Genomic DNA, 23,638 nt, shown 5'->3' on the forward strand with positions numbered 1-23,638 from the left:
GACATGACTGAATGACTAAGCATGCACACACACACATACAATTGAGTAAAACAACACAAAAAGCAAATGTTATTGAAAATACATCTCTATTTAAAATCGTGAGATGGATGGGGATCTCTTTTTCTAAGAATTGCTTCATGAATTTGGGGATGAATATCCTTTAATGCTAGAATGAGTTACAGTTCAGCATCAATACTATTTCTGGTTTTTGTTTTTATAGAAATAAGTGCTGTGAAAGCATGATCATATATATTAGTAGATAAGAATGGAAGAAGCAGTGTCACTCAGTCCTTTAAGCAGTTTTTGAGTCATATGCCACAGATCACAGAATGCTTGATCATTTAATGATTTTCAACTGACAGTGTGAATCACAACATTAAAAGCAATGTTGAAAGGAAAAAATTGAAAACCCTATGATTTTTAAGAGGACTTGTTATTCATTAATTAGAGGAATCACTCTGTCAGCTCTCTTTGTGGATGCCAATACCAACATTTGAACATTTGATTTGCTCCTTTATTTGATTCCAAGAGGTGTCCCAAGGCAGTGATATAGGAGGTATGTCTTTATTTTTTCAAAAGTAGGAGAAGGACTGTGAAAGGGAAAATGGAAAAGGACAATCTACACCTCCATTATGTGTAAATCCTCTCTCTGATCAATTTTAGAAATAGCACTTATGGAATTTGAGTATCTAGAAGTTGATTTCCATAAATCAGCCTTGGCCAAGTGTCCCCAAGGTGTCTTGTAAAGTCATCCAGAAGTTAGAGCACCCCAATTTGGAAACAACTACACTAGCTGGTTAGCTTACCTAGGTAGCCTAGATGGGTAGAGGTTGCCTTCCCCACCCTAACTCTGTATAGAACAGTTCCTTCATTGGAGCTTCTTTTCTTCATGGGCTCGATTCATAAAGCTTATATTATACAGAAAGATCCTACGTTATCCGAGATGGATCTCAACCATCCTCACTTGGCTGTTTTTCTCCATTCAGTCAGACCTACAGAAAAATAAGATGTGTGGACCTTTGGTTTGAGGTTTCTGTAATTGGACCTCCAAATTCTTTAAATTGTTACCACGGTTCAGTAATACTGACTGTAGATTTGTTTGTTTCTTTCCAGTTTTGTATTCAGAGATTTATCAACTTTGTGGTCAAACTAGGTAAGTTTCCCTCTTTGTCTGCTACTCGGGAGGGTTTGGAGGCTTCCCAGGTGGCACAGTGATAAAGAATCCACCTGCCAATGCAGGAGATGCAAGACACTTGGGTTCGATCCTGGGTTGGGAAGATCCCCTGGAGTAGGAAATGGCAACCCCGCTCCAGTATTCTTGCCTGGAAAAAAATCCCATGAACAGAGGAGCCTGGCAGGCTACATCCCATGGGGCTGCAAAGAGTTGAACGCGACTGAGCAACTGTACACACGATGCTGGGAGAGTTTCAGAGAAAGTAATGAGGGACTTTCATCACTTTGTCCGAGGGTTCAACAAGAACACCTTTTAATCAGTTGTAAACAAGGTTCTATCCCTAATGCTAACTTTCAGAGCCAATCCTATAAAACGGTGAAGTAAACCCAGTTGGAAGGTCTTGGCACCTTTCTGCAAACCTCTCTTTTCCATCTTAGCACTTTACTCACCTTCCTACTCTGTGCACACACCATTTTTTACCCCTTTTCTTCTAAACCATCAGTACTCCCTCCCTTCCCTTGCCTCTGCTCCTTAAAATTCTACTACCACACTATAGCTGATTTCAGCCTAAGTATTTGGAAGCAAGCAGCTTGAATATGTGACTGACTGACAGCTCTCCCAAGAGTATCTGCAATTTAAAAGTTTATTAACACAAGTAAGCTTGAATGGATAGAGGTTTGAATAATATGACAATGTAAAGTTTGAGGGAAATACCCTGAATCTGAGTAGAGAAACCTCTCCACAGTCTCCGAAGTCTTATCCATAACAAATGACAAATGCCACCATTCACTCCACTTCTGCAAGAACTTGGCCCTTCCTGAGAACCTGGGTCAAGTCCAGGAAAAGTTTTAGGTTTTTTTCTTGGCAGACCTCCTTCCTTCCTTTCAGAGCCTTTCTGCCTCTTCCTGGCAAGTCCTCCCAAGCCCTAAGCACCTATTATGTATTATGTCCCTCATTCTCATGGGTTTTCAGCCAGCTCTCTTTATCCTTCAAAGACAATGCTTCCCATTTGCTTTTCCACTTCGATGATTTTGGTCATATTTGTGTGCCACCAGTACTAATGGATTGGCCACAAAGTTCGTTCTGGGTTTTCCATAACTAGAAGGAACTTTTTGGCCCACCCAATATTGTTAGCTATTATTATTCCCTTGTCTTAAGCAATACTTTTCACAAAATACCAAAATGGGTTGGTATATATTATTCCTAAGGTGCGTAAAAGTAGATATTGAACTACTACTAGGTTTTCCAGTTTTTAAGGAACTAAACATTTCCCTGTATGTCTAAGATCACTTTGCATACCAGCAGTGATACGGCAAAGAAGGATTTTTCTTCCAGTTTTATTGAGATAAATTTGACATACAGCATGTATAACCCTGTTTCTGTCTTTGTTTATTTTTTGTAGTTAAGATTCCACTAATATAGTGCCTTTTTCTGTCTGACTTATTTCAATTTCATTTAGTTCAATACCCTCTAGGTCCATCTGTTATAAGCTGCAAGCTTTCGTTCTTTTTTCAGTTTCAGTTTCAGTTCAGTCACTCATTCCTGTCCTACTCTTTGCAACCCCATGAACCGCAGCATGCCAGGCCTCCCTATCCATCACCAACTCCCAGAGTCCACCCAAACCCATGCCCATCAAGTCGGTGATGCCATCCAACCATCTCATCCTCTGTCGTCCCCTTCTCCTCCTGCCCTCAATCTTTCCCAGAATCAGGGTCTTTTCAAATGAGTCAGCACTTCACATCAGGTGGCCAAAATATTGGCGTTTCAGCTTCAACATCAGTCCTTCCAATGAATATTCAGGACTGATTTCCTTTAGGATGGACTGGTTGGATATCCTTTCAGTCCAAGGGACTCTCATTCCATTGTATATAAGAGAGACTTAATAAATATGATAGCCTTATCATGAAGGTAGCTCTCCCTCTCCCACCATTCATAATAAGAATAGGAGGGTCACTTTGCATTTAGCAAAGTATATTCTATGTATTTAGCCAAGCTAGTATTTTCTTTCCCAGTGCTCAATTGTTACTGACTGTAACTAAGTTACCTTAGGAAAAGAAAATTACTGCTCATACCTTTAATCTAAGAGCAATAGCCAGTTAAGAAAACAAATATCTTCCTGTGCCATATTCTGGTTTATCTCCTTAGACCTACCTTCAAAATCACTAATATTATCTTCAGCTATTTTCTACAATTTCATTTCACTGGTTATATATTTTTCATTTTCATGATTTCTTTTTGGTTATTTCTTCCAAATGATCCCATTCTTTATATGTCCTTCTCTTAGCCTATGGCTTCTATTCTTAAATATTTTATCTCTGTGTAATCTCTTTCAGAATTTTGTGTCATCTTTTCTCGGGATGTGAAATTTGTGAGTTGTGTATTTGCTGGTTCCCATGCAGCTTCTTTTTCCTCATGTGCTTTATAACTTTTAACTCTGAATTCATCTTCAGAGACAGTTGTTTCCTGGGGAATTCGTTGTCCTCCAGGTTGTGAGGTGTCTTATCAAGGGATTTTATATCTGCCTCTGCAAACACTTCAGTTTCATCAGTTCTAACCAAGTCTTTAAGTATATTTTTTAGTATGGTTCCTGAACTAAGCACATAATATAGATCCAGCGTTTATATATGGCACAGGCGTGGGATTTCTTTTACTTCCTTTTCCAGCCACAGCCCTGGCAGAAGTCAGGCTCCCTTGCTTCTTAGGAGAGTTTTTCTTTGTTTGTTTGTTTAGTTTGGTTTTGTTTTTTCTATTGCTTTTTGTATAAGACTGACTACCAACTTGATACTGGGAGTTTTAATTCCACTTCACAGACTGAAGGCTCTATCTTGCATTGCAACCCTAATCTAAACACCAGCACTGAGTCATAAACTATTCCCTTAATTAGTGCATTTCTCAGGGACTTCTTAGATGTGCTGGAACTAAATTCTGTCTTAGTGATGAAGTCCTCTATCTTTCAATCCACAGCGGTACATCCCTGAATCACATTATCCTCATGGACCATTGGCTTCATTTGACCTCTTTATTCCTGATACCTCTTGTCCATCCTTCTTGCTTTTGAGGTTGACTTTGAGTCTCATTTTGTTTTATTTTATAATTTATCAATTTGTTAAAAAAGCTTCCAGCATTTGTATGTGTTCAGAACAGGCCTACAGATTCCCTAAGGGGCTTCCCAGGTGGCGCTAATGGTAAAGAACCTGCCTGCCAGTGGGGGTAGACACCAAGAGACCCAGGTTCAGCCCCTGGGTCAGGAAGATCTCCTAGAGAGGGCATGGCAACCCACTCCAGTATTCTTGCCTGGAGAATCAATCCCATGGACAGAGGAGCCTGGTGGGCTGTAGTCCACTGAGGCCCCTGAGCATGCATGCAGGGACTTCCTGCATCTGCTCAATCTGCCGTATTGACAGAAATACCCCATCTTTTAGTTCCATTTTATCCTGTGCTAGGAATCACTGTAAGAATATGATCTCTTCTCTGGAATGTTTGTGGCAAAGTGAACTGTCCCAGCCATGTTTCCTGTTTATTTTTCCTAGGTTTTGGAGTGTCGCAGACCAAAGCCATCATGACCCTTGTCTCCGGGATTCCAATGGGCCCACCCCGTCTTCCGCTACAGAAAGCCTCCAGGGAGTTTACTGATAATGCAGAAGCTAAACTGAAAAGCCTAGATTTCCTTTCTTGCACTGATTTAAAGGATGGAAATATGGAAGCTTGTAGCTAGTGTCTATCAAATCAGGGTGTGTACATTGAAATATAATGCACCTTGAATACAGCATTTATTTCTCAAAGACTTTTTAGATGAGCTTGAACTCAACCTTCCTAGCAAATGAAATCTTACAGCAGTCAACAAGTATTTAAATACCTACTATGATCTTTTAAAAGTTTTTATTTGTGAAAGGGCAAAAACTTCAAAAGGAGTCATAGCCCTAAATCATTCAATATTTCACAAAATTTTTGTAGAGAAATTTTTGCATATGTGGATGAGATCAAATCAAGAGGAAAACTGTACTTGATTAATTCCATTTGCCTTCAGGAGCTCCCATTATCTTAATTCCTGGTTCTTAATTCTATTTTAAAGTTTTCTAATTTTAAACTACTACAATATACTTTCATTTTAATAAATATTCATTTGTAATCTAGGACAACTCTGAGTGATTGCATTTAGGCAGATATTCTAACTGTAATGCCAATTACAATTACATCTAACAACATAACTCAACTATGCACAATTATTAACATATCAGTTCACTTGGCTGCTCAGTCTAACTCAGTATATCTTCTTGCAGATTAATAACAGTGTCACAATTTTCCCCAAAAGCTTTGGGTTAGGTGAAGACTTTCTTCAGTTACTATAATAAAGGGCTATTTGGGTGGTTTTCACATAACAAAGGGGAGGCCTTCCGAAAAGATGAATTCATGTCTACTTGCTGCTGTAGAGAACTTCTTAAAGCTCAGAGTTTCACAGAACCAAAGATCTCTCTGCTCTGGGCACTGCAACTTCCTCCTTTCCTCACTGGGGAGAAAGTGTCCCCCAACAGTGCACTGAATTATTGGCAGTGAAAACCAGAGTCCCTTCTGCAGTGAGCCCAGTGGCTACTTACTTTCATTTTCCAGTTGCATTTTCAAGCAGTCACTTTTCAGTGATAAAAAGTTTAGGGAGGACCCAAGGCAATGGCACCCCACTCCAGTACTCTTGCCTGGAAAATCCCATGGACGGAGGAGCCTGGTGGGCTCCAGTCCATGGGGTCGCTAAGAGTCGGACACGACTGAGCAACTTCACTTTCACTTTTCACTTTCATGCATTGGAGAAGGAAATGGCAACCCACTCCAGTGTTCTTGCCTGGAGAATCCCAGGGACGGCGGAGCCTGATGGGCTGCCATCATGAGGTCGCATAGAGTTGGACACGACTGAAGCGACTTAGCAGCAGCAGCAAAGATCTCACTTTAACTTTCTCTACACACCCTTTACTTCTTTTTTTCCTGAAATGTATAATTGGCTGCTCAGCCTCCTCTGTAACAAACCCAGGTGTGTGGTTTATAGCAACAAAGTCTATTGATGGTTAATCCCTAATGCTTTTAAACTTGATTATCCAATCTAGTAACTACCTAGGGTTTCATTTTGTTTCCTGTCTGATGAGTCTGCAGAAGAGAACTGTTTGAAATTCGTATCAGTTTATGCTGTTTTTTAATTTTTTAAATTAACAAGAAAACTTGTTCAAAATGAGAATTCAAAATGAACAATGGATTCAGTTATCTTTGCTAACCCTTTTAAAAATTGGTTGGGTAGGTAACAGTTGTTATATCTCCTCCCTCCTTTTGCCGACTCAATGGACATGAATTTGAGCAAACTCCAGGATATAGTGGAGGATAGAGGAGCCTGGCATGCTGCAGTCCATGAGGTCACAAAGAGTCAGATATGACTTAGTGACTGAACAACAACACTCCTTTTTTGCCCAGGAATAACACATACTGTTTTCTCATATTTCTGTCTTCTTTAGGAATAAGGTATCTAAATTAGAAATTGAACCACAGTTGCTTATGTGAGCTTATATTCTACCTCATTGAAACTTCTCTGTATAGCTGTTAACTTCCAGAAGAAGAAAAGTGAGGTTTTTTGTTAATGTTTGTTTCTGAGGATGTCATATCCCTATTTAATGATACTAAGGCCAAATTAACTTTTCAGTGAAAATAAATGCTGGATATCCATTAAGCAAAGAGCTCTGTTTTTCTTTTTTTGCTCATCTGAAATTAGCACTTGGAGAGCTTTTAACATGATTAATGAGATCTTGTGAACACAAAGAGAAAGATGATGGTTAAACAAATGACCAAGGCTGAGTTTAAACTTTGTTATGTTGTTGTTGTTTTTAATAATTTTCATTTTATTTCTTATTTTTGGCTGTGCTGGGTCTTTGCTGCTTTGCACATGCTTTCTCTGGTTGCAGTAGGGGCTACTCTTTGTTGTGCTGCATGGGCTTTTCGTTTCAATGCTATCTCTTGTTGCAGAGCACAGGTTCTAGGCATCCAGGCTCAGTAGTTGTGGAGCACAGGCTTAGTTGCTCCGAGGCCATGCGAAATCTTCCTGGACCAGGGATTGAACCTGTGTCTCCTGCATTGGCAGACAGATTCTTTACCACTGAGCCACCAGGGAAGCCCCCAGTGTGTGTTCTTTATACACCAGAGAGAAACATGGCATTGCTGCTAAACCACTAACTCAATGGCTGGCAAAATAAAGTTGAAAAAGATACAAAACCCAAGAAGTGATATAGAAATTTCCATTTATTATCATCAGAGATCAGATCACAATTCCACTCTCAGATTTTTTCCTAGGTTGCAAAGTTTTGACTGTGCTTCTAACAGTAGCAGATGGGGAATGGAAAATATCTACGGACTCTTGAATGACCCATGTATCACTGTTTGGAACAGTGGCAAATACAATAAGAGAATGCCTTTTGCTAAGTGACTTTAGAGGAACAACCATGTCAAAGAGACATAGATTTTAAAAGTTACCATCACTGAAAGATTTGAAGTATTTATGGGGCTTCCTTATATGTGCAGTACATCATGAGAAACACTGGGCTGGATGAAGCACAAGCTGGAATCAAGATTGCCGGGAGTAATATCAATAACCTCAGATAAGCAGATGACACCACCCTTATGGCAGAAAGCGAAGAAGAATTAGAGCCTCTTGATGAAAGTGAAAGGGGAGAATGAAAAGTTGGCTTAAAACTCACCATTCAGAAAACTAAGATCATGGCATCTGGTCCCATCACTTCATGGCAAATAGATGGGGAAACAGTGGAAACAGTGTCAGACTTTATTTTTTGGGGCTCCAAAATCACTGCAGATGGTGACTGCAGCCATGAAATTAAAAGACGCTTGCTCCTTGGAAGGAAAGTTATGACCAACCTAGATAGCATATTCAAAAGCAGAGACATTCCTTTGCCAACAAAGGTCCGTCTAGTCAAGGCTATGGTTTTTCCAGTGGTCATGTATGGATGTGAGAGTTGGACTATAAAGAAAGCTGAGCACCAAAGAATTGATGCTTTTGAACTGTGGTATTGGAGAAGACCCTTGAGAGTCCCTTGGAGTGCAAGGAGATCCAGCCAGTCTGTCCTAAAAGAAATAAGTCCTGAAAATTCATTGGAAGGACTGATGTTGAAGCTGAAACTCCAATACTTTGGCCACCTGATGCGAAGAACTGATTCATTGGAAAAGACCCTAATACTGGGAAAGATTGAAGGTAGGAGGAGAAGGGGATGACAAAGGATTAGATGGTTGGATGGCATCACTGACTCAATGGACATGAGTTTGAATAAAGTCTGGCAGTTGGTGATGGACAGGGAGACCTGGCATGCTACTGTCCTTGAGGTCGTAAAGAGTTGGACATGACTGAGCAGCTGAACTGAACTGAATGTGTTTGTGGGCTGGGAAGGTATGTGACATGACTTTTTGTTTTAAAAATGTCACTCTTGAAGCGGTGTGATGAGTAGATTAAAAGACAGACTGGGAATAGGGAAACCATTAGGTGGCCTATTGCAATAGGTAACCAGTGGTGGAGACTCAAACTAAGGAAGTGGCAGCAGTGATGGAGGGGAGAGAGTGGAATAAAAGATATTTAGAAAAAACAATGAACAGAAACTAGATATGGAAGATACAACTGGCACTCTGTATCTGCAAGATATCTCTGTATCCAAGGATTCAACCAAATACAGAAGAAAAATATTGGGAAAAAAAATTCCAGAAGGTTCCAAAAAGCAAAACTTGAATATGCCACATACTGGTAACTACATTGGAGAAGGCAATGGCACCCCACTCCAGTACTCTTGCCTGGAAAATCCCATGGACGGAGGAGCCTGGTGGGCTGCAGTCCATGGGGTCTGGGAGTCGGACACGACTGAGCGACTTCACTTTCACTTTTCACTTTCATGCATTGGAGAAGGAAATGGCAACCCACTCCAGTGTTCTTGCCTGGAGAATCCCAGGGACAGGGGAGCCTGGTGGGCTGCCGTCTATGGGGTCGCACAGAGTCGGACACGACTAAAGCGACTTAGCAGCAGATAACTACATAACATTTACATTGTATTTACAACTATTTACATAGCACATACATTGTAGTTATTAGAAATCTAGAGATGATTAAAATATACAGAAGTATATCCTATAGGTTTTATGCAAATACTGTGCCATTTATTTAGAGACTGGTGAGTCTCCATAGATTGGTATCTGGGAGGGTCCTGGGACCAATCCCCTATGGATACTAAGGGACAATTGCACTTGTATTTGTTATTTATTTCATGTAATAAATCACCCATAAATGTAACAGTTTAACATTGGAAACATTAACTCATGTAGTTTCTGAGGGTTAGGAATCTAGGAGCAGCTTAACTGGATGATTCTGGTACAAAGTCTTTGAAAAAATTGCAGTCAAGCCGTTGGCTAGAGCTTTATTCCTCTCAAGGTTGAACTGGAGCCAAAGAACTCACTTCTGGGTTCACTTACGTAGCTGGGCAGGCCTCTGTTCCTTGCTGGCTGTTGGCCAGAGACTTCAGTTTCTCATGACACTATGGCAGCTTTCTTACTCCAGAAAGATATGAGAGTGATCCGAAAGATAGACATGGCACACAAGTGAGCCAAAACTCAAAACAGAAGCCACAGTCTTTTAAAGCAATCTCAGAAGTGGCTTACTATCCCATTCTGTGTGCTTTAGTCAAAAAGACCAGTCCTAGTAACAGTGTAGGATGGGACTACACAGGGTTCATATGCCAGGAGGAAAGGATCGTTGTTGGCCATATTGAAGGCTGCCTACTCCAATGATAAAAGAATCAGGATTGAGACCCGAGACTCAAAAGCCTGGGGGACGTTAAGGAGAGAGGTTCACCAAGCATTTACCTATGATCTGAAGTTCAAAAGAAAGTTTGGATAGGAGATTGAAGTTTAGAGGGTATTCATTCACACATAGATGGTAGTGGAAAGCATGTAAGATAGTCCAGGCAGAGTGTATATAGAGTGCTGAGAACAGAACCTGGGCATGACTGGCATTCGGTGCGCTTACAGAGGGAGCTTCATAGGAGTCTGAGATGGAGGGATTGGAGACATGGGAGCAGAGCTGTGCTCGGAGGAACTCCAAAAGCCTCAAATGTGAGGGGTGGTGATGTTCAGAGAAGATCTGCTTCAGAAGTCTCTTTCTCAGAGGAGAATGTTAAAGCTCAGAGGGAAACGGGCAGTTGGCAGGTGTCACCAGTCCCCAAAGGACCAGGGTCTTTCAATTACCCCTGGAGTCATCTTGCAAGCTTGGAAAGCCCTGGAACCTCAGAAGTTGAGTACCATGTGAGGTTCCATTCCCAATCACCTTGTCACTGAGCCCCAGGCTCAGGACACGGGCTCTCTAGGGCAGCTCAGAAGTAGCATGACTCACCATCGCCTGCCTAAGCTGCAGGGCAGGAAGCTGGAGCTGAAAGACTAGCATCTAATTCACCCCTGGTTCAAGGGAAGGGAAGATTAAACACAGGGCAGCTGAAGGACTTGCCCGGACCAAGGCCAGAGGTGAGCTGATAAATGGTTAACAATTGACTCTGGCAGAAGATTGGGTGGGGGGGTGGGGGTGGGGTGTAGCATTTGCCTAATTCCATGGTCTAAATATTCTCACCATGGGATGAGGATCAAGATGACAAACTAAGAAGATAACAGAGCTTACTTCCCTCTGCAAATGTTACCAAGTCCAAGTCTGCTTGCTGCACAACAGGCCAATGATCAGGAGACAAGGTGCTGAGGCAAGGTGTAGCGATTTTACTCAGAAAACCAGGCATCCGAGAAGGTGGCGGACTAGAGTCCAAGATGTTTTACGGGGTCTGGATGCTAGCTTCTTTTATAGAACAGAGGAGAGAAGGTGAGGAAGTAAAGTGAAAAGGCAGTAAGTCTTGCAAAGTATCTCCTTTGTACAGCCTCCATTAGGGAAAGTGTTAATTCCTTTTTTTCTGCAGCCATTCACAGGTGGACAGGGTCAGGATGTTTCCCTATGAGCTGAATAAAGACATTTTAACATTCTGGCAGAGGGGCAGGTGTTCCCTGAGGCCACGATGTACGCTTATAACTTCAGGCAGCATCTTCTTAGTGATTATAGAAACAAAAGCAATGGAAAGCAAAGGTTAGAGTAAAAGAAACAGATGGAACAGGAAATCAGATTTTATTCTTCCCTGTTACTCAAATGAGTCAAAAATACGTCTACACGTGGAACAACTGTTACAGAAAACTAACTGAAAATTGGCAGAAAAACTAAACAACTAAGGCTGCAAGAAAGACTCCCATATAATTGGGAAGAAAAGCTTGGAGTGGAGACCTGTGACCTTGGGAGGGGACAAGGGGTAAAGGGGAATCACACAGGTGGCCCTGGGGAGTGAGCAGGTGAAGCCACAGACTGGGCACCCCAGTCCTGGGGTCCTGCCCAGAACAGACAAGCCCCTTTGGCTGCTTGGAGGACCACTAGGACAGATAAAGAAGCTGGGGAAGACTAGATTCCATTCATGAGGAGTGTGCAGGTACTGGTCTGCCATCAGACAGGGTGGAAAGAGGTCTGCCCTAGTGGTTGCTTCTTTGCTGCTATCCCTAATCTGAGCTGGCTTCCCTGATGTTTCAGGTGGTGAAGAATCCACCTGCCAATGCAAGAGACCAGGGTTTGATCCATGGGTCGGGAAGATCCCCTGGAGGAGGAAATGCAATTCACTCCAGTATTCTTGCCTGGAGAATTCCATGGACAGAGGAACCTGGCAGGCTACAGTTCATGGGGTTACAAAGAGTCAGACATGACTGAGCAATTAACACTAGTCTGAGCTAAGAGAACACTCAAGCCCCACATACTCCACAGCACAGCTTGGCAATGAACCTAGTGCCCCAGGACCTGGGAAAGACTTGATCTAAAGATGCAGAGGCAATCCAGGGGCCTGGGGTGTGGTCTGGGTGGGGCAACAGTGGCCGTTGTTGGCACTCACTCAAATGGTGCCACTAAAGCCCACCCAGATTTCTGACAGCAGCATGGTCACTTAAAACCACCATGGCTCCTGGTCGCGACCTGGTGAATGCTCTGGCCCACTCACTCCATACCACAGCTTTGCATTTATATGGGATGGCTGCAACACGGGATAAGACATGACTCTGGGCTGCTTCTGAGCAGAGCCACAGATGCCTACACAGGCAGCACACACAAGCCTTTCTTACTTCACCACTCCCCCGCTTTGAGGCAAAGGCTTCAGTATGGGGAGAAGTAAAGATATACACACTTAGGGGCGGTAAAGAATCCACCTGCAGTGCAGGAGACCCCGGTTCGATTCCTGGGTCGTGAAGATCCGCTGGAGAAGGGCTAGGCTACCCACTCTAGTATTCTTGGGCTTCTCAACTGGTAAAGAATCCGCCTGCAAAACAGGAGACTTGGGTTTGACTCCTGGGTTGGGAAGATCCCCTGGAGAAGGGAAAGGCTACCCACTCCAGTATTCAGGCCTGGAGAATTCCATGGACTGTATAGGCCATGGGGTCGCAAAGAGTCAGATGTGACTGAGAGACTTCCACTTCACTTCAATAAAAAATTTCAAAGATATAAACTTAAACGAAGCAAAGCCAGCCTGAGTCCAACCCCCAGGGCTTTGGCTCGAGCAACTCAGGAGAACACAGCCAGTGTGGTGACAGCCGCTGTACAGAGTCCCACCTCACACCCTGCACAGGCTCTAGCTACTTCAGCACCAACCATGACCCCCTTTATCAAGGTGATGGTGGCAGGCCCACCCTGAGAAAAGATGTGGCTGCTGTCACATCAGATCCAGCGCTCACATCAAAGACACTGGGCACACAGTCTATATAGGGATGGTCCCACAAACAAACACCTATTCAAGACCACAAGATAACTGTTTCACCTAAATTTATAGACACAGAGAAATGTAAGTAAAATGAAAAGACAAGAACTACTCTCAATTGAAAGAATAAGAGACAGTCTCCAAGAAAATAATGAAACAGATATATGTAATCCATCTACCAGACTATATGAGTTCAAAACATTGGTAATAAAAATGCTGTGTTCTTTATCTACAAGAAAATACCTGTAATCCATTTATGCTAGTTGGGTTTCCCTTATCATAAAATGAACAAAACAAAACAAAACACTGCTGGTTTAAGTACCCTTGTAATGCAAGTTTGTGTGCCTGACAGTGAAGCCAAACAAACTGAAGAGTCGGAGTTTGCAGCAGAGAAAAGTTTACTGCAAGGTCATTCAAGGAGACAGGAAGCTTATGCCTTAAAAGCCCTGAGCTCTTGCAAAGCTCTTTTACAAACCAGATGGGAGGGGGCAGTCTGCGATCAGCTTGTCACAATTCTCTGATTGGCTGATGGTGAGGGTGGTGTCACAGGGTTTAAAAAAATTGGTCCTTAGGCTCCAATTGACTCATGGTCATAATATCTTCCATTTGCTGGAGAGAGGAGGTTTTTTACGTCTGCAAAGCAACTCAGGAAATGTGCATCAAACAGTATTGTCTAGGTACTTCAGAGGAGCTTTGGGGGAACATTTGGGGGAAGGCCCGTCCCCAGAAGCTCCCATGGCATCCTGCTCGGTTACACCCTGAAAGAGACAAAGAAACAAAAGATTAAGGTGTTTCCCTGAATGGTTTTGTTTTTAGTTGAAGACAGCAAACCCATGAGGAAAATAAGATTGAGTAAATGCTGTGTTATTCTAATCATAGGAGAAATACTAAAACAAGGGATTAACCAGAGTGAGCTAGAAGAGTTAGGAAAAAAACTTAGTGAAAGAGGTGAAAAATAAGGATGGTAGGTATGATGGGGTCAGATAATTGATTAGTCTGGGTTCTCTGGAACAATCCCAACTTGAAATATTCTGTACTACTGACTCTGTGGGAAGCACTAGAGTTCAAAAATTTAAGTGACTAATACAAGAGTTAACAATACAAATTATTCCAAAGACTGAAGACAAAAGGATATCCAGTTTGAGCTAAAACAACCTTACAGGTTTTAATCTATTCATTTTAGTAAGCATGTGATACGTACCCCAGTTGTAGCAGGGAAAAACCAGTTCTGACTCCACTTTGGAACTATTTGACTTGCTTTTAGTTGCTTTTGTTATTATAATCATGCATAATGGCCTGCCTCAGAGAATCCTGCCCCTCTGCCTGTTAAAGTGTCTTTGTTCAAGAACCCTGTCCATCTGTAGATGGCAGGAAGGAAATGAACACATCCCTGTTTGAGGCTTCTCTTTCTAGGAGACAGTTGCAAGATTAATGGCCTTTCTACTTTGTTTCTTCACCTCCCCCAATCTTGAGTCATTTGTCTGCCATCTTCTTGACCAGTCAACTCTCTGAACATAAAGTCATATTCCTTGCTTCAGCCCCTCCTCTCCGATTCTTTGGCCTGTCCATGTAGCGGGCAGAGTATTCTTGGACTCTGTTAACAGTGAGTGGCCTGAGCGAGCCAGGCAGAGTTCCTGCCTTCATTGAAATTATTTCTCTTAGGAGACATTCCTGTAAAGAGTATTTGAATGACTACAACAGTATCTGTTGAACACCTACTGTGTGTCAGGAACACACAATAAGCCCACTTCACATGGTGTCTAGTTTAACTACCCTAACAAGCCTCTTCGGAGAAGGCAATGGCACCCTACTCCAGTACTCTTGCCTGGAAAATCCCATGGATGGAGGAGCCTGGTAGGCTGCAGTCCATGGGGTCGCTAAGAGTCGGACAGGACTGAGCGACTTCACTTTCGCTTTTCACTTTCATGCATTGGAGAAGGAAATGGCAACCCACTCCAGTGTTCTTGCCTGGAGAATCCCAGGGACGGGGGGTCCTGGTGGGCTGCCGTCTATGGGGTCGCACAGAGTCGGACACGTCTGCAGCGACTTAGCAGCAGCAGCAGCAGCAACAAGCCTCTGAGGTCCTGCCTGGTAGTTCACCAGGAAAAGAACTCGCCTGGCAATGCAGGTGACACCGGTTCCATCCCTGGGTCCGAAGAAGGAAATGCAACCCACTCCAGTATTCTGGCCTGGGAAATCCCATGGACAGAGGAGCTTGGCGGGCTACCGTCCAAGGTATCGCAAAGAGTTGGACAAGCCTTAGGAACTAAAACAAAACCCCTATAAATTTAGCACCTAACATTTCAGTTCTGTCTTGGAAGGGCACCTCATCTACCACAGGTCCCTATGACAAAAGCTGCAAAACATTTTGATACATTAAAATGCTACCGGGCCCCCCAAGTCCCCCAAACTTTCAAACAGGAAGTGGCTCTGCTACAGAAGAAAGCCAGGCCGGGACCGCGGGCGCCATTGGCAGCCCCATCTCCCAGGCGACCAGAAGCTAACGGCCGCTACGTAGCCGCAGCCCCGCCCTCCCCTCGCGGCGGCGTGGGCCGCTCCCCGCCCCCAGCTCGCTTTCTGCGCATGCGCAGAGCGCTGGCCCCGCCCCCTGGCGCCGCGATCGCAGCCATTTCGCAGCCGCTTTCTTGCAAGTTGCGGTTCGCTCTATCGGTGTCCGTCGCTAAAGGTCGGTGCTACGGACGGTCCTAAGAGGGCTGTGCTCTCGGGCACCAGGAAAGCAGACGAGGGTAAGGGGGAAACGGCCTTGTGGTTTTCGTTGGGCCGGCGTGGGCCCCGCGGCTCTGCCCCGGGCTTTGTTCGCTGGCGCGGGCGGTGGCGGGTTGGGGTGGGGGTGGGGCGCCGCCCCGCCGGGTTCCCGGATTGCAGGATGCGCGCTGCCTGCCGCGCTGCGCTGCTGGTGGGGTGGGGGGAGCCGCGTTGTTGCCATGCTTGTTCGCTCGGCCTTTCCCGGCCGGGTCTGCTTAACGGCCAGGCCGCACTTCCTCCTCTGGCCTAGCGCGGCGGCGCGGCTCTCGCCGCAGAGGGGAAGGTGGGGTTGGGGGAGGGGTGAGCCCGCCGAGGCGCCGCGCTCGCCTTAGGGCCCTTCGGTCGTTCAAGCCGCACAGAACGGGCTGTTGTCTCGGAGGCGCTGTCCTGCGGCCGCTGTAGACAGAGAGTGAAGGAGTGAGGCAGCGTCCCGGCCCTTCCTTTCCAGGGGTTGTGGTGGGGGTGGGGAGGCAGTCGGAAAACAGGCGTCTGCAGGTTTCCGTAAAGAGATCGCGAGGAATTAGTGTAAAGGGAGAGAGCCACTTGAGATCGGGTGGCGAGGGCAGGCGTCCCGGGGGAGGTAGACCTTTGAACTGTCGGCCGTGGGGCGGAGGATGCGTCAGCGACGGAGGAGGGAGCAGAACCGCAGAGGCCGAAGGGAGTAGTGAGTGTTAACGGCCAGGCAGGCGTTGGAAACTGAAAGAAGGCCATGTGACTGGAGTGTGGTGAGAATTTAATGGAAGCAAGGATTCGGGGGTAGTAGAGTGGAGGAAGTGGGAATCGTTGAGGACGTCATTCCCGTACTGCAGGTGTGCAGAGGGGTAGCAGGGAGATGGGACACCTGCCTTGGAGGCAGAAGTGGGCAGTGGATGAGCAGTGGACTACCTGGCTGGAAATTCTGGGGCCCCCAGTTAGGAGCTCTGTCTCTTGGGGCAGGTTATTCTTGACTTAGTTTACTCACCTGTAACAAGGAAATAATAATAATGCTTTTCTGCACAGTGTGGTAAAGGCTAAGTAAAATAGTTCACGTGGGTGCTCCTTTAAGGGTACCGACGGGCACATAACAAGGGATAGCTATAGAGGATCTTCAGGGACTGGGTAGGTCCCACACCGTCAGTAACTTGGTGAATGGTGGTGCCATTTGGGGAGATGGGAAAACTGGGCTTGGGGGGAAGAAAAACAGGTTTGGGGAAGAAATTTAAAGTTCTGTTTTGACTGAGATGCCAAGGTAGCATCTAAATGGGTCTGTTAGATGAACTTGGTTTTGGAGGTTAAAAAGACTATAAATGTTTAGTATATATTTGGTCATCATCAGGGTATAGTTGGTGTTTAATATTATGGAGTTAGATGAAACTACCGAGGGAAGAAGGAATTTGATAGTGTAGTCCTTCATATTCCAAGTTACTCGTTCACCTTGAGGGCTTGTTTTTTTTAATTAATTATTCATGGTTGGAAGATATCCTTAGCTTTCCACAGCTTTTCGTTGATTGGGTGTCTCCAGGGTTAACTTAGTTGGCAGACAAAGGTCCGCATCATCAAAGCTTGGTTTTTCCAATAGTCAGCTGCAGACATGAGAGTTGGATCATAAAGAAGGGGGTGGGTGTGTTTGTGGGGTGTGGGAGTATGGTAGTCACTCATTTGTGTTCCAGCTCTTTGTGACCCCATTGACTGTAGCCTACCAGACTCCTCTGTCCATGGAATTATTCTCCAGGCAAGAATACTAGAGTGGGTTGCCATTTCCTTCTCCAGGCGATCTTGCCCACCCAGGGATTGAACCCTGGTTTCCTGCATTACAGGCAGATTCTTTACTGTTAGAGCCCTAAGGAATTGATGCTTTCAGATTGTGGTGCTGGAGAAGACTCTTGAGAGTCCCTAAGAGTGCAGGGAGATCAAACCGCATCCTAAAGGAAATCAAGTATGAATATTTATTGGAAGGGCTGAAGTTGAAGCTCCAGTAGTTTGGCCATCTAAGAGCTCACTCATTGGAAAAGACCCCGATGCTGGGAAAGATTGAAGGCAAAGGAGAACGGGGCTGCAGAGGATGAGATGGTTGGATGGCATCACTGACTCAATGGATTTGAGTTTGAGCAAACTCCAGGAGATAGTGGAGGACTGTCTGCCTGGTGTGCTGCAGTCCATGGAGTCAAAAAGAGTCCGACATGACTTATCAACTGAACAACAGGGTGACTGTGACTACAAAATAAACTTTATACTAAGTCCAGTTTGATGACACAAGACTTAGACTTAATGCTTGAAATGGGGTTTCTTCTCACAACACAGCAAATTGAATTTGTGGTATATTTTCTCTGGTTCTAAATTTAGTCTCAGATACTTAGCTAGTAATTTAAATTCAGATTTTAGACTTAGGCTAAATATCTTTTGCTATCTTATAGGGGGAGTAGAGGGAGAATGTTAACAAGTGCAATATTACATCAAGAAGATATAATATTTTCAAATTTTAATGAATATCAAGGCCTAAAGATTTAGTATAAAATATTTAGGTTCATTAATTATTTTAAGTACTGATTAATTTATGTATTTGGATTTACTAACAATATATTGTGGAGGTGTTTGGATTTACTAACAATATATTGTGGAGAAGGCAATGGCACCCCACTCCAGTACTCTTGCCTGGAAAATCCCCGGGATGGAGGAGCCTGGTAGGCTGCAGTCCATGGGGTTGTGAAGAGTTGGACACGACTGAGCGAGTTCACTTTCACTTTTCACTTTCATGCATTGGAGAAGGAAATGGCAACCCACTCCAGTGTTCTTGCCTGGAGACTCCCAGGGATGGGGGAGCCTGGTGGCTGCCTTCTGTGGGGTCACACAGAGTCGGACACGACTGAAGTGACTTAGCAGCAGCAGCAGGAACAATATATTGCCTGCAGCTTTGAGGACAGTCTGCTAGGAGACAGTGCAAATGAGGGTAAACTATTGGATTTATATATGAAATAATTGATGACCATTTCTTAATATAATAGTTTGGGTTTGAACTTGCCTCCACGGTGGATAACTTGGAAGTTATGCCAGAGTTTCTTCCCCTGTAAAATGATGATATAGTAGGATCTATCATGTATATTTTTCACAGTTGTGAGGATTAGATAAAACACATAAAGTACCCCTTGTAAAAAGGAGATTACATAAAATCTCTTTTAAGAAAGGGTAAAAATCACATGTAGTTACCTAAAGATAACCATTTGGGGGGGGATAATTCTTTTCCAGTCTTGATTTATTTATGCATACTTTTTGTGTAGTACAAATTATACTTTAGTATTTGCTTTTTTTTTTTTTTTATAGCAAAATGTGATGGTCCAATTTCATCATTAACATTTCTTAATAGGCATTGTTAATAGCAGCATGATAGAATATCATGGTAGAATATCCTGTGCTTAATATAGATTTTCAGTAAATTTCAGCCATTGGATATTTCCAGATTGGTAATTTCCACTGTTTACTCTTATAAATAATGCTGTTTTTAACTAACTTGTTTCTTAGGTCTGAAGAAGACAGTTGAATCATGGGTGATGTTAAAAATTTTCTGTATGCCTGGTGTGGCAAAAGGAAGATGACCCCATCATATGAAATCAGAGCAGTGGGGAACAAAAACAGACAGAAATTCATGTGCGAGGTATTAAAAAAATACCGTTTGCATTTATGTGACTTTAAGGCTTATTTTATTATTAAAAGAATAATGTTTTCTGTTTGGAAATATTAATGTGTTGTACATTGGGATATGTCCTTTATTGTGACTTGTCTGTTATTTCTATCTCATTATAAATCATTTTCAAGTGATATGAAATCAGTCATTTTAAAAAAACTTTTGGCTGCACCACACAGCTTGGGGGAATCTCAATTCCCTGACCAGGGGTGGAACCGATGCCCCCTGCAGTGATAGCACTGAGTCCTAACCGCTGGACAGCCAGGGAATTCCCTGAGAGTTACTTTTAAAACAAGTGGTAGGTAAATTATTCTAATTAGAACAATGTGTCTTTCACACTTTATGCACTGCCAGTAGTGCAGACTAGAAAAATTGGATTAACTGTCTCTAGTTAGTTACTAATTCCAGTAGAAAGTCGGTGCGTTCTTAACTGCTTAACGTCAGAGTGCTTTAAAATAAATACAGGTAGTTTATTCCTTGGTCTTGTAAAATCGGATTTTAATGTGGAACTTAATGTTGTATTAGAAGAGATTATCTGAGCCACATAAGTTAACATTCTTGCTTTTGGATTAGTTTATCACTGGACAGTATGAATTGAGCATTTTTTATAAGACAGCCTGTGAATTCTTTTAGGTGTGTTATTTTCACTGTTTATAAAGTATATTTCCAGTAATTAACTGTAATCCCTTAATGGTCTAGTGTGGTATGAATTTTTTAAATCCCAAAATTACCCAGGTCACACTCTGAGTGTATTTTTTTCTTGAAGGTTCGCGTCGAAGGATATAATTACACTGGCATGGGCAATTCCACCAATAAAAAAGACGCGCAGAGCAACGCTGCCAGAGACTTTGTTAACTACTTGGTTCGAATAAATGAACTAAAGAGTGAGGAAGTCCCGGCTGTTGGGGTAAGTGTGGCCAAGCACTTGAGACATAGAAGATTATGCTAAGCCAGCATGTATGGAGGCGCAGCGTGATAGTTTTTCAGTGTTGTTTTCAAATAGTATGTTGATGTGTTCCTTAGTGAACCTTGGGGGTGAGTTGTTTTCTCAGAGAACTGGGATGATTTCCTGAAGATTTGGATTTCATTTTCATTATGTACCTGACTTGGGGATTCCCTTTAGTCTGTATGTCTTAGGGTTTTACATATTGTGTTCATTCAAAACTGATTTTTCAGAGCCTGTTGTATTTTGTGTACTTCAAAAATAACATTTTAAACAGAATATAAAAATCAGTAACATTTTAAGATACATTTGCTCCCATTGACATTTTCTTAGAGTTAAAATAGTATTTGGTACAGTAGAATATCATTCTTGTGTTTTTGATACCGTAATTATTTTTAATTATATTGTGTGTATGCAGCAAAAGTTTTAAAAAATAAACTTATTAACTAAAAAGTGAAAGTTCGAATTTTCACAAAAACAGTGGTATTGCTGATGTTTTTAAAAAGTCATAAATTATGAAAAAAATCACATTATGATTTAAGCAGATGCCTTAGGTATTACATGAAGCATCCAGTTTTTATAAAACCTTTAGAATACAAAAACCCAAAGGTTTTTGTATTCTAACTTGTTTATAAAGGTAAAAATACATGTTTTTTACCTTTCCATTGCATTTACCCAGGAATTGAGTTTACTTTCTAGTATGGTGTACCGCTATATAATTACAAGATTTTTAATTAGTTTGGTTGAGCCATCTGTGAAACAAAGAGATTGGACAAGACGACCTTGATTCTTTTTCAAATATTTGACCCATTGGCCTTTGTTCCATGTGTTATGACCTATTCTAGTTGTGTGTTTTGGTTTTGTTTTTTTTTAAGCCTTTTCCTAGGTCTGTTGGTGGCAAGTTCTTTGATTTCTTTTATGTAAAAATGTTTTTGTTTTACCTTGAATAGAAGATGACGCAATTCTGAGGTGCCAGTTTTCTCTGAGCACTTCAGAGATCATGTTGCACTGTTGTCTTACTTCCGTTGTCTGATGAGAAGTGGGCAGTAATCAAATCATTTCCGCCTGTATGTGTTTTCTTTGGTTGCTTTATTTTTTTCTTTGGTTTCCAGTAGCTTGGCTATGATGTTTTCTTTGTACTCATCCTGCTTGGAGTTTGCTAAAATTCTTGAATCTGTAAATTTATGTCTTTCATCAAATATGGGAAACTTTTGGCTATTTTTTTTTTTCCCAGATATTTCTTAATTTTTTCTTCTTCTTTTTCTGGGACTTTCATGTTAACATTATATGAGAAACCTTTTGAAACTATTTTGGAGGTCCTGGACAGTCTTTTTATCCTCCTTTCTCTAATTTTCCGATTGGATGATTTCATGTGTATGTTCAGTTTATGTTAAAGATAATCAGTATCTTCAAGTTCACTGATGGTTTTCTGTTGGTTCCGTCAGTCCCCACCCCCCACCCCCCCGATACTTTTTTTATTATTTCTAAGTTTATTGCCTTTTTTTTAAAACAGGTTTTGTTTTTCTGGTGGCATTTCTTTTCATCCATTATAAGCATACATTCATAATATGACTGAATTTCTTGTATAGCATTGAGCATAGTTACAATAGCTGCTTTAAAATTCTTAACTGCTAATCCTAGCATCGGGGCCATCTCAGGGTTGGGCTCTGTTGATTGTGCTTTTGAGATTTTTCCTCTTTGTATGTCAAATGATTTTGCATTATATCCTGGGCATTGTGACTATTATATTTTGGAGACTAATGTTAGACCTCCAAAAAGTATTTATTTTGTCATTGTGTTGTCAAGCAGTTAATTTAGACGGACTTACGCGCCAGCACTATCTTAAGTGATGGTTCAAATCTCACTTCAGTTTTCTGATCCTGTGCTAGGAAGCTTGAAATCTCTCCTACGTATATATAGTTTAAAGGTTAGCCAGAGATTTGGGGAAAGTTTATACACAGAGTTTGGGATTCCTCTTTGTTTCCTTTCTGGGATTTCTTTCTCACTTTCTAGCAGCTTTGGTTTCCCCAAATTCTTATCCTTTGATACTTCCGGCCAGAAAGACTGGGTTTTCTGTTGAGTTTTAGCTGTCTGAGATGGTCTTCCTTAGTAATAAAAGGCATAATAAGCTGGAATTATACTTTCTATTTTTTGCTCTCTCATTTCAAGTTCCTTCTAGAGTTTGCCAGATTTTGTTCACTTTTTAGTGCCCGTGTATAGCTGAGGAGAGTTTTAGGGTTTTTTTTTTTTTTCCTGGAGTTCATGTTACCTGCAGGAGTTAGTATAGTAGGAGCTACTGGGCCATACCAGGAATAGTATCCTATTTTCAATTTTTTCTTGTTAGCATTGTAACACATTGAGATCTTTTCCGTTAAGGCTCCAGCTATGCATTTTCTACTTTGTCCCTCACTTCTACACTGGCCTTCTTGCAATTCATCAAATAGGCTAGCACCTTTTCCATCTCAAGACTTTGGTGCTTGACTATTCTTTCTGCCTAGAGTGCTCTTTCCCAGCCATCCTGTTGAAAATTACAAATCTCCTGTTAGCCTGGTGGCCCATCTCCTTTCACTATTTTATTTTTCTCCATAGCACTTACTAAATTCTAGGCTGGTGCTTCTCAACTGGGAGTGATCTTGTCCCCCAGGCATGTTTGGCAATATGTAGAGACATTTTTGTTACAACTGGAAGGGGACGGTGGCATTATTGACATCTAATGGGTAGAGGCCAGGGTTGCTGCTAGACATCATACAATATATAGGAGAAAGCTTCCTGAAACAAAGAATCATCCAACCCAAAATGTCATTTATACTGAGTTTGAGGACCCCTCTTTTAATCTATTTTTCTACCCCTAGATCCTCATACTATAGTTCATGAGAGCAGAAGATGGGGTAGGGTTGGGGGAGGTGGTGGTTCCTCTGGTCCATACAGTAGGCACTTAATATGTTTCGGTTAGATGAATGAGGGATGAACTTGGGAAAATGTTATATCACAAGCAAATCTTTGCCATACCATCTGTATTTTACCTCCCCATCCTCACCAAACCCTGCTTGTGTCACTTCACTTGCCCTTTCACGCAGCAGAATGTACTTGCCAAAAATGACTGATTTCTAAATGCCAAGGATACTTAAACTTTTTTTTTTTTTTTTATCATGGAAAATGTCAGATGTGTGTCAGAGTAAAACTAGGAATAATATCACAAACCCCTGTGTTACAACACTTTTCACCATGACCAGTCATGATTCATCTCTTAATTTCTATCTACC

At 42.4% G+C, this 23,638-nt stretch overlaps 2 protein-coding genes across 5 annotated transcripts in view; both read left to right on the forward strand.

The window, feature by feature from the left end:
- NPL (N-acetylneuraminate pyruvate lyase) overlaps positions 1-6,883 on the forward strand; it is a 40,320-nt gene extending 33,437 nt beyond the window's left edge. For all 3 annotated transcript variants that reach the window (XM_027565523.1, XM_027565522.1, XM_027565520.1), the window contains exons 11-12: positions 1,114-1,153; positions 4,705-6,883. In XM_027565523.1, the coding sequence (XP_027421324.1) occupies positions 1,114-1,153; positions 4,705-4,889 (225 nt within the window). In that variant the 3' untranslated portion in view covers positions 4,890-6,883. The remainder of the gene's footprint in view (positions 1-1,113; positions 1,154-4,704) is intronic.
- Positions 6,884-15,608: 8,725 nt separating this feature from the next.
- DHX9 (DExH-box helicase 9) overlaps positions 15,609-23,638 on the forward strand; it is a 41,293-nt gene continuing 33,263 nt past the window's right edge. The window contains exons 1-3 of one of the 2 annotated variants that reach the window (XM_027565524.1): positions 15,609-15,755; positions 19,270-19,402; positions 20,199-20,339. In XM_027565524.1, the coding sequence (XP_027421325.1) occupies positions 19,292-19,402; positions 20,199-20,339 (252 nt within the window). In that variant the 5' untranslated portion in view covers positions 15,609-15,755; positions 19,270-19,291. The remainder of the gene's footprint in view (positions 15,756-19,269; positions 19,403-20,198; positions 20,340-23,638) is intronic. The other variant, XM_027565525.1, reaches the window with a different exon arrangement.

The sequence above is a fragment of the Bos indicus x Bos taurus genome, chromosome 16 (assembly GCF_003369695.1).
Source record: "Bos indicus x Bos taurus breed Angus x Brahman F1 hybrid chromosome 16, Bos_hybrid_MaternalHap_v2.0, whole genome shotgun sequence".
In the NCBI taxonomy this organism is placed as follows: domain Eukaryota; kingdom Metazoa; phylum Chordata; class Mammalia; order Artiodactyla; family Bovidae; genus Bos; species Bos indicus x Bos taurus.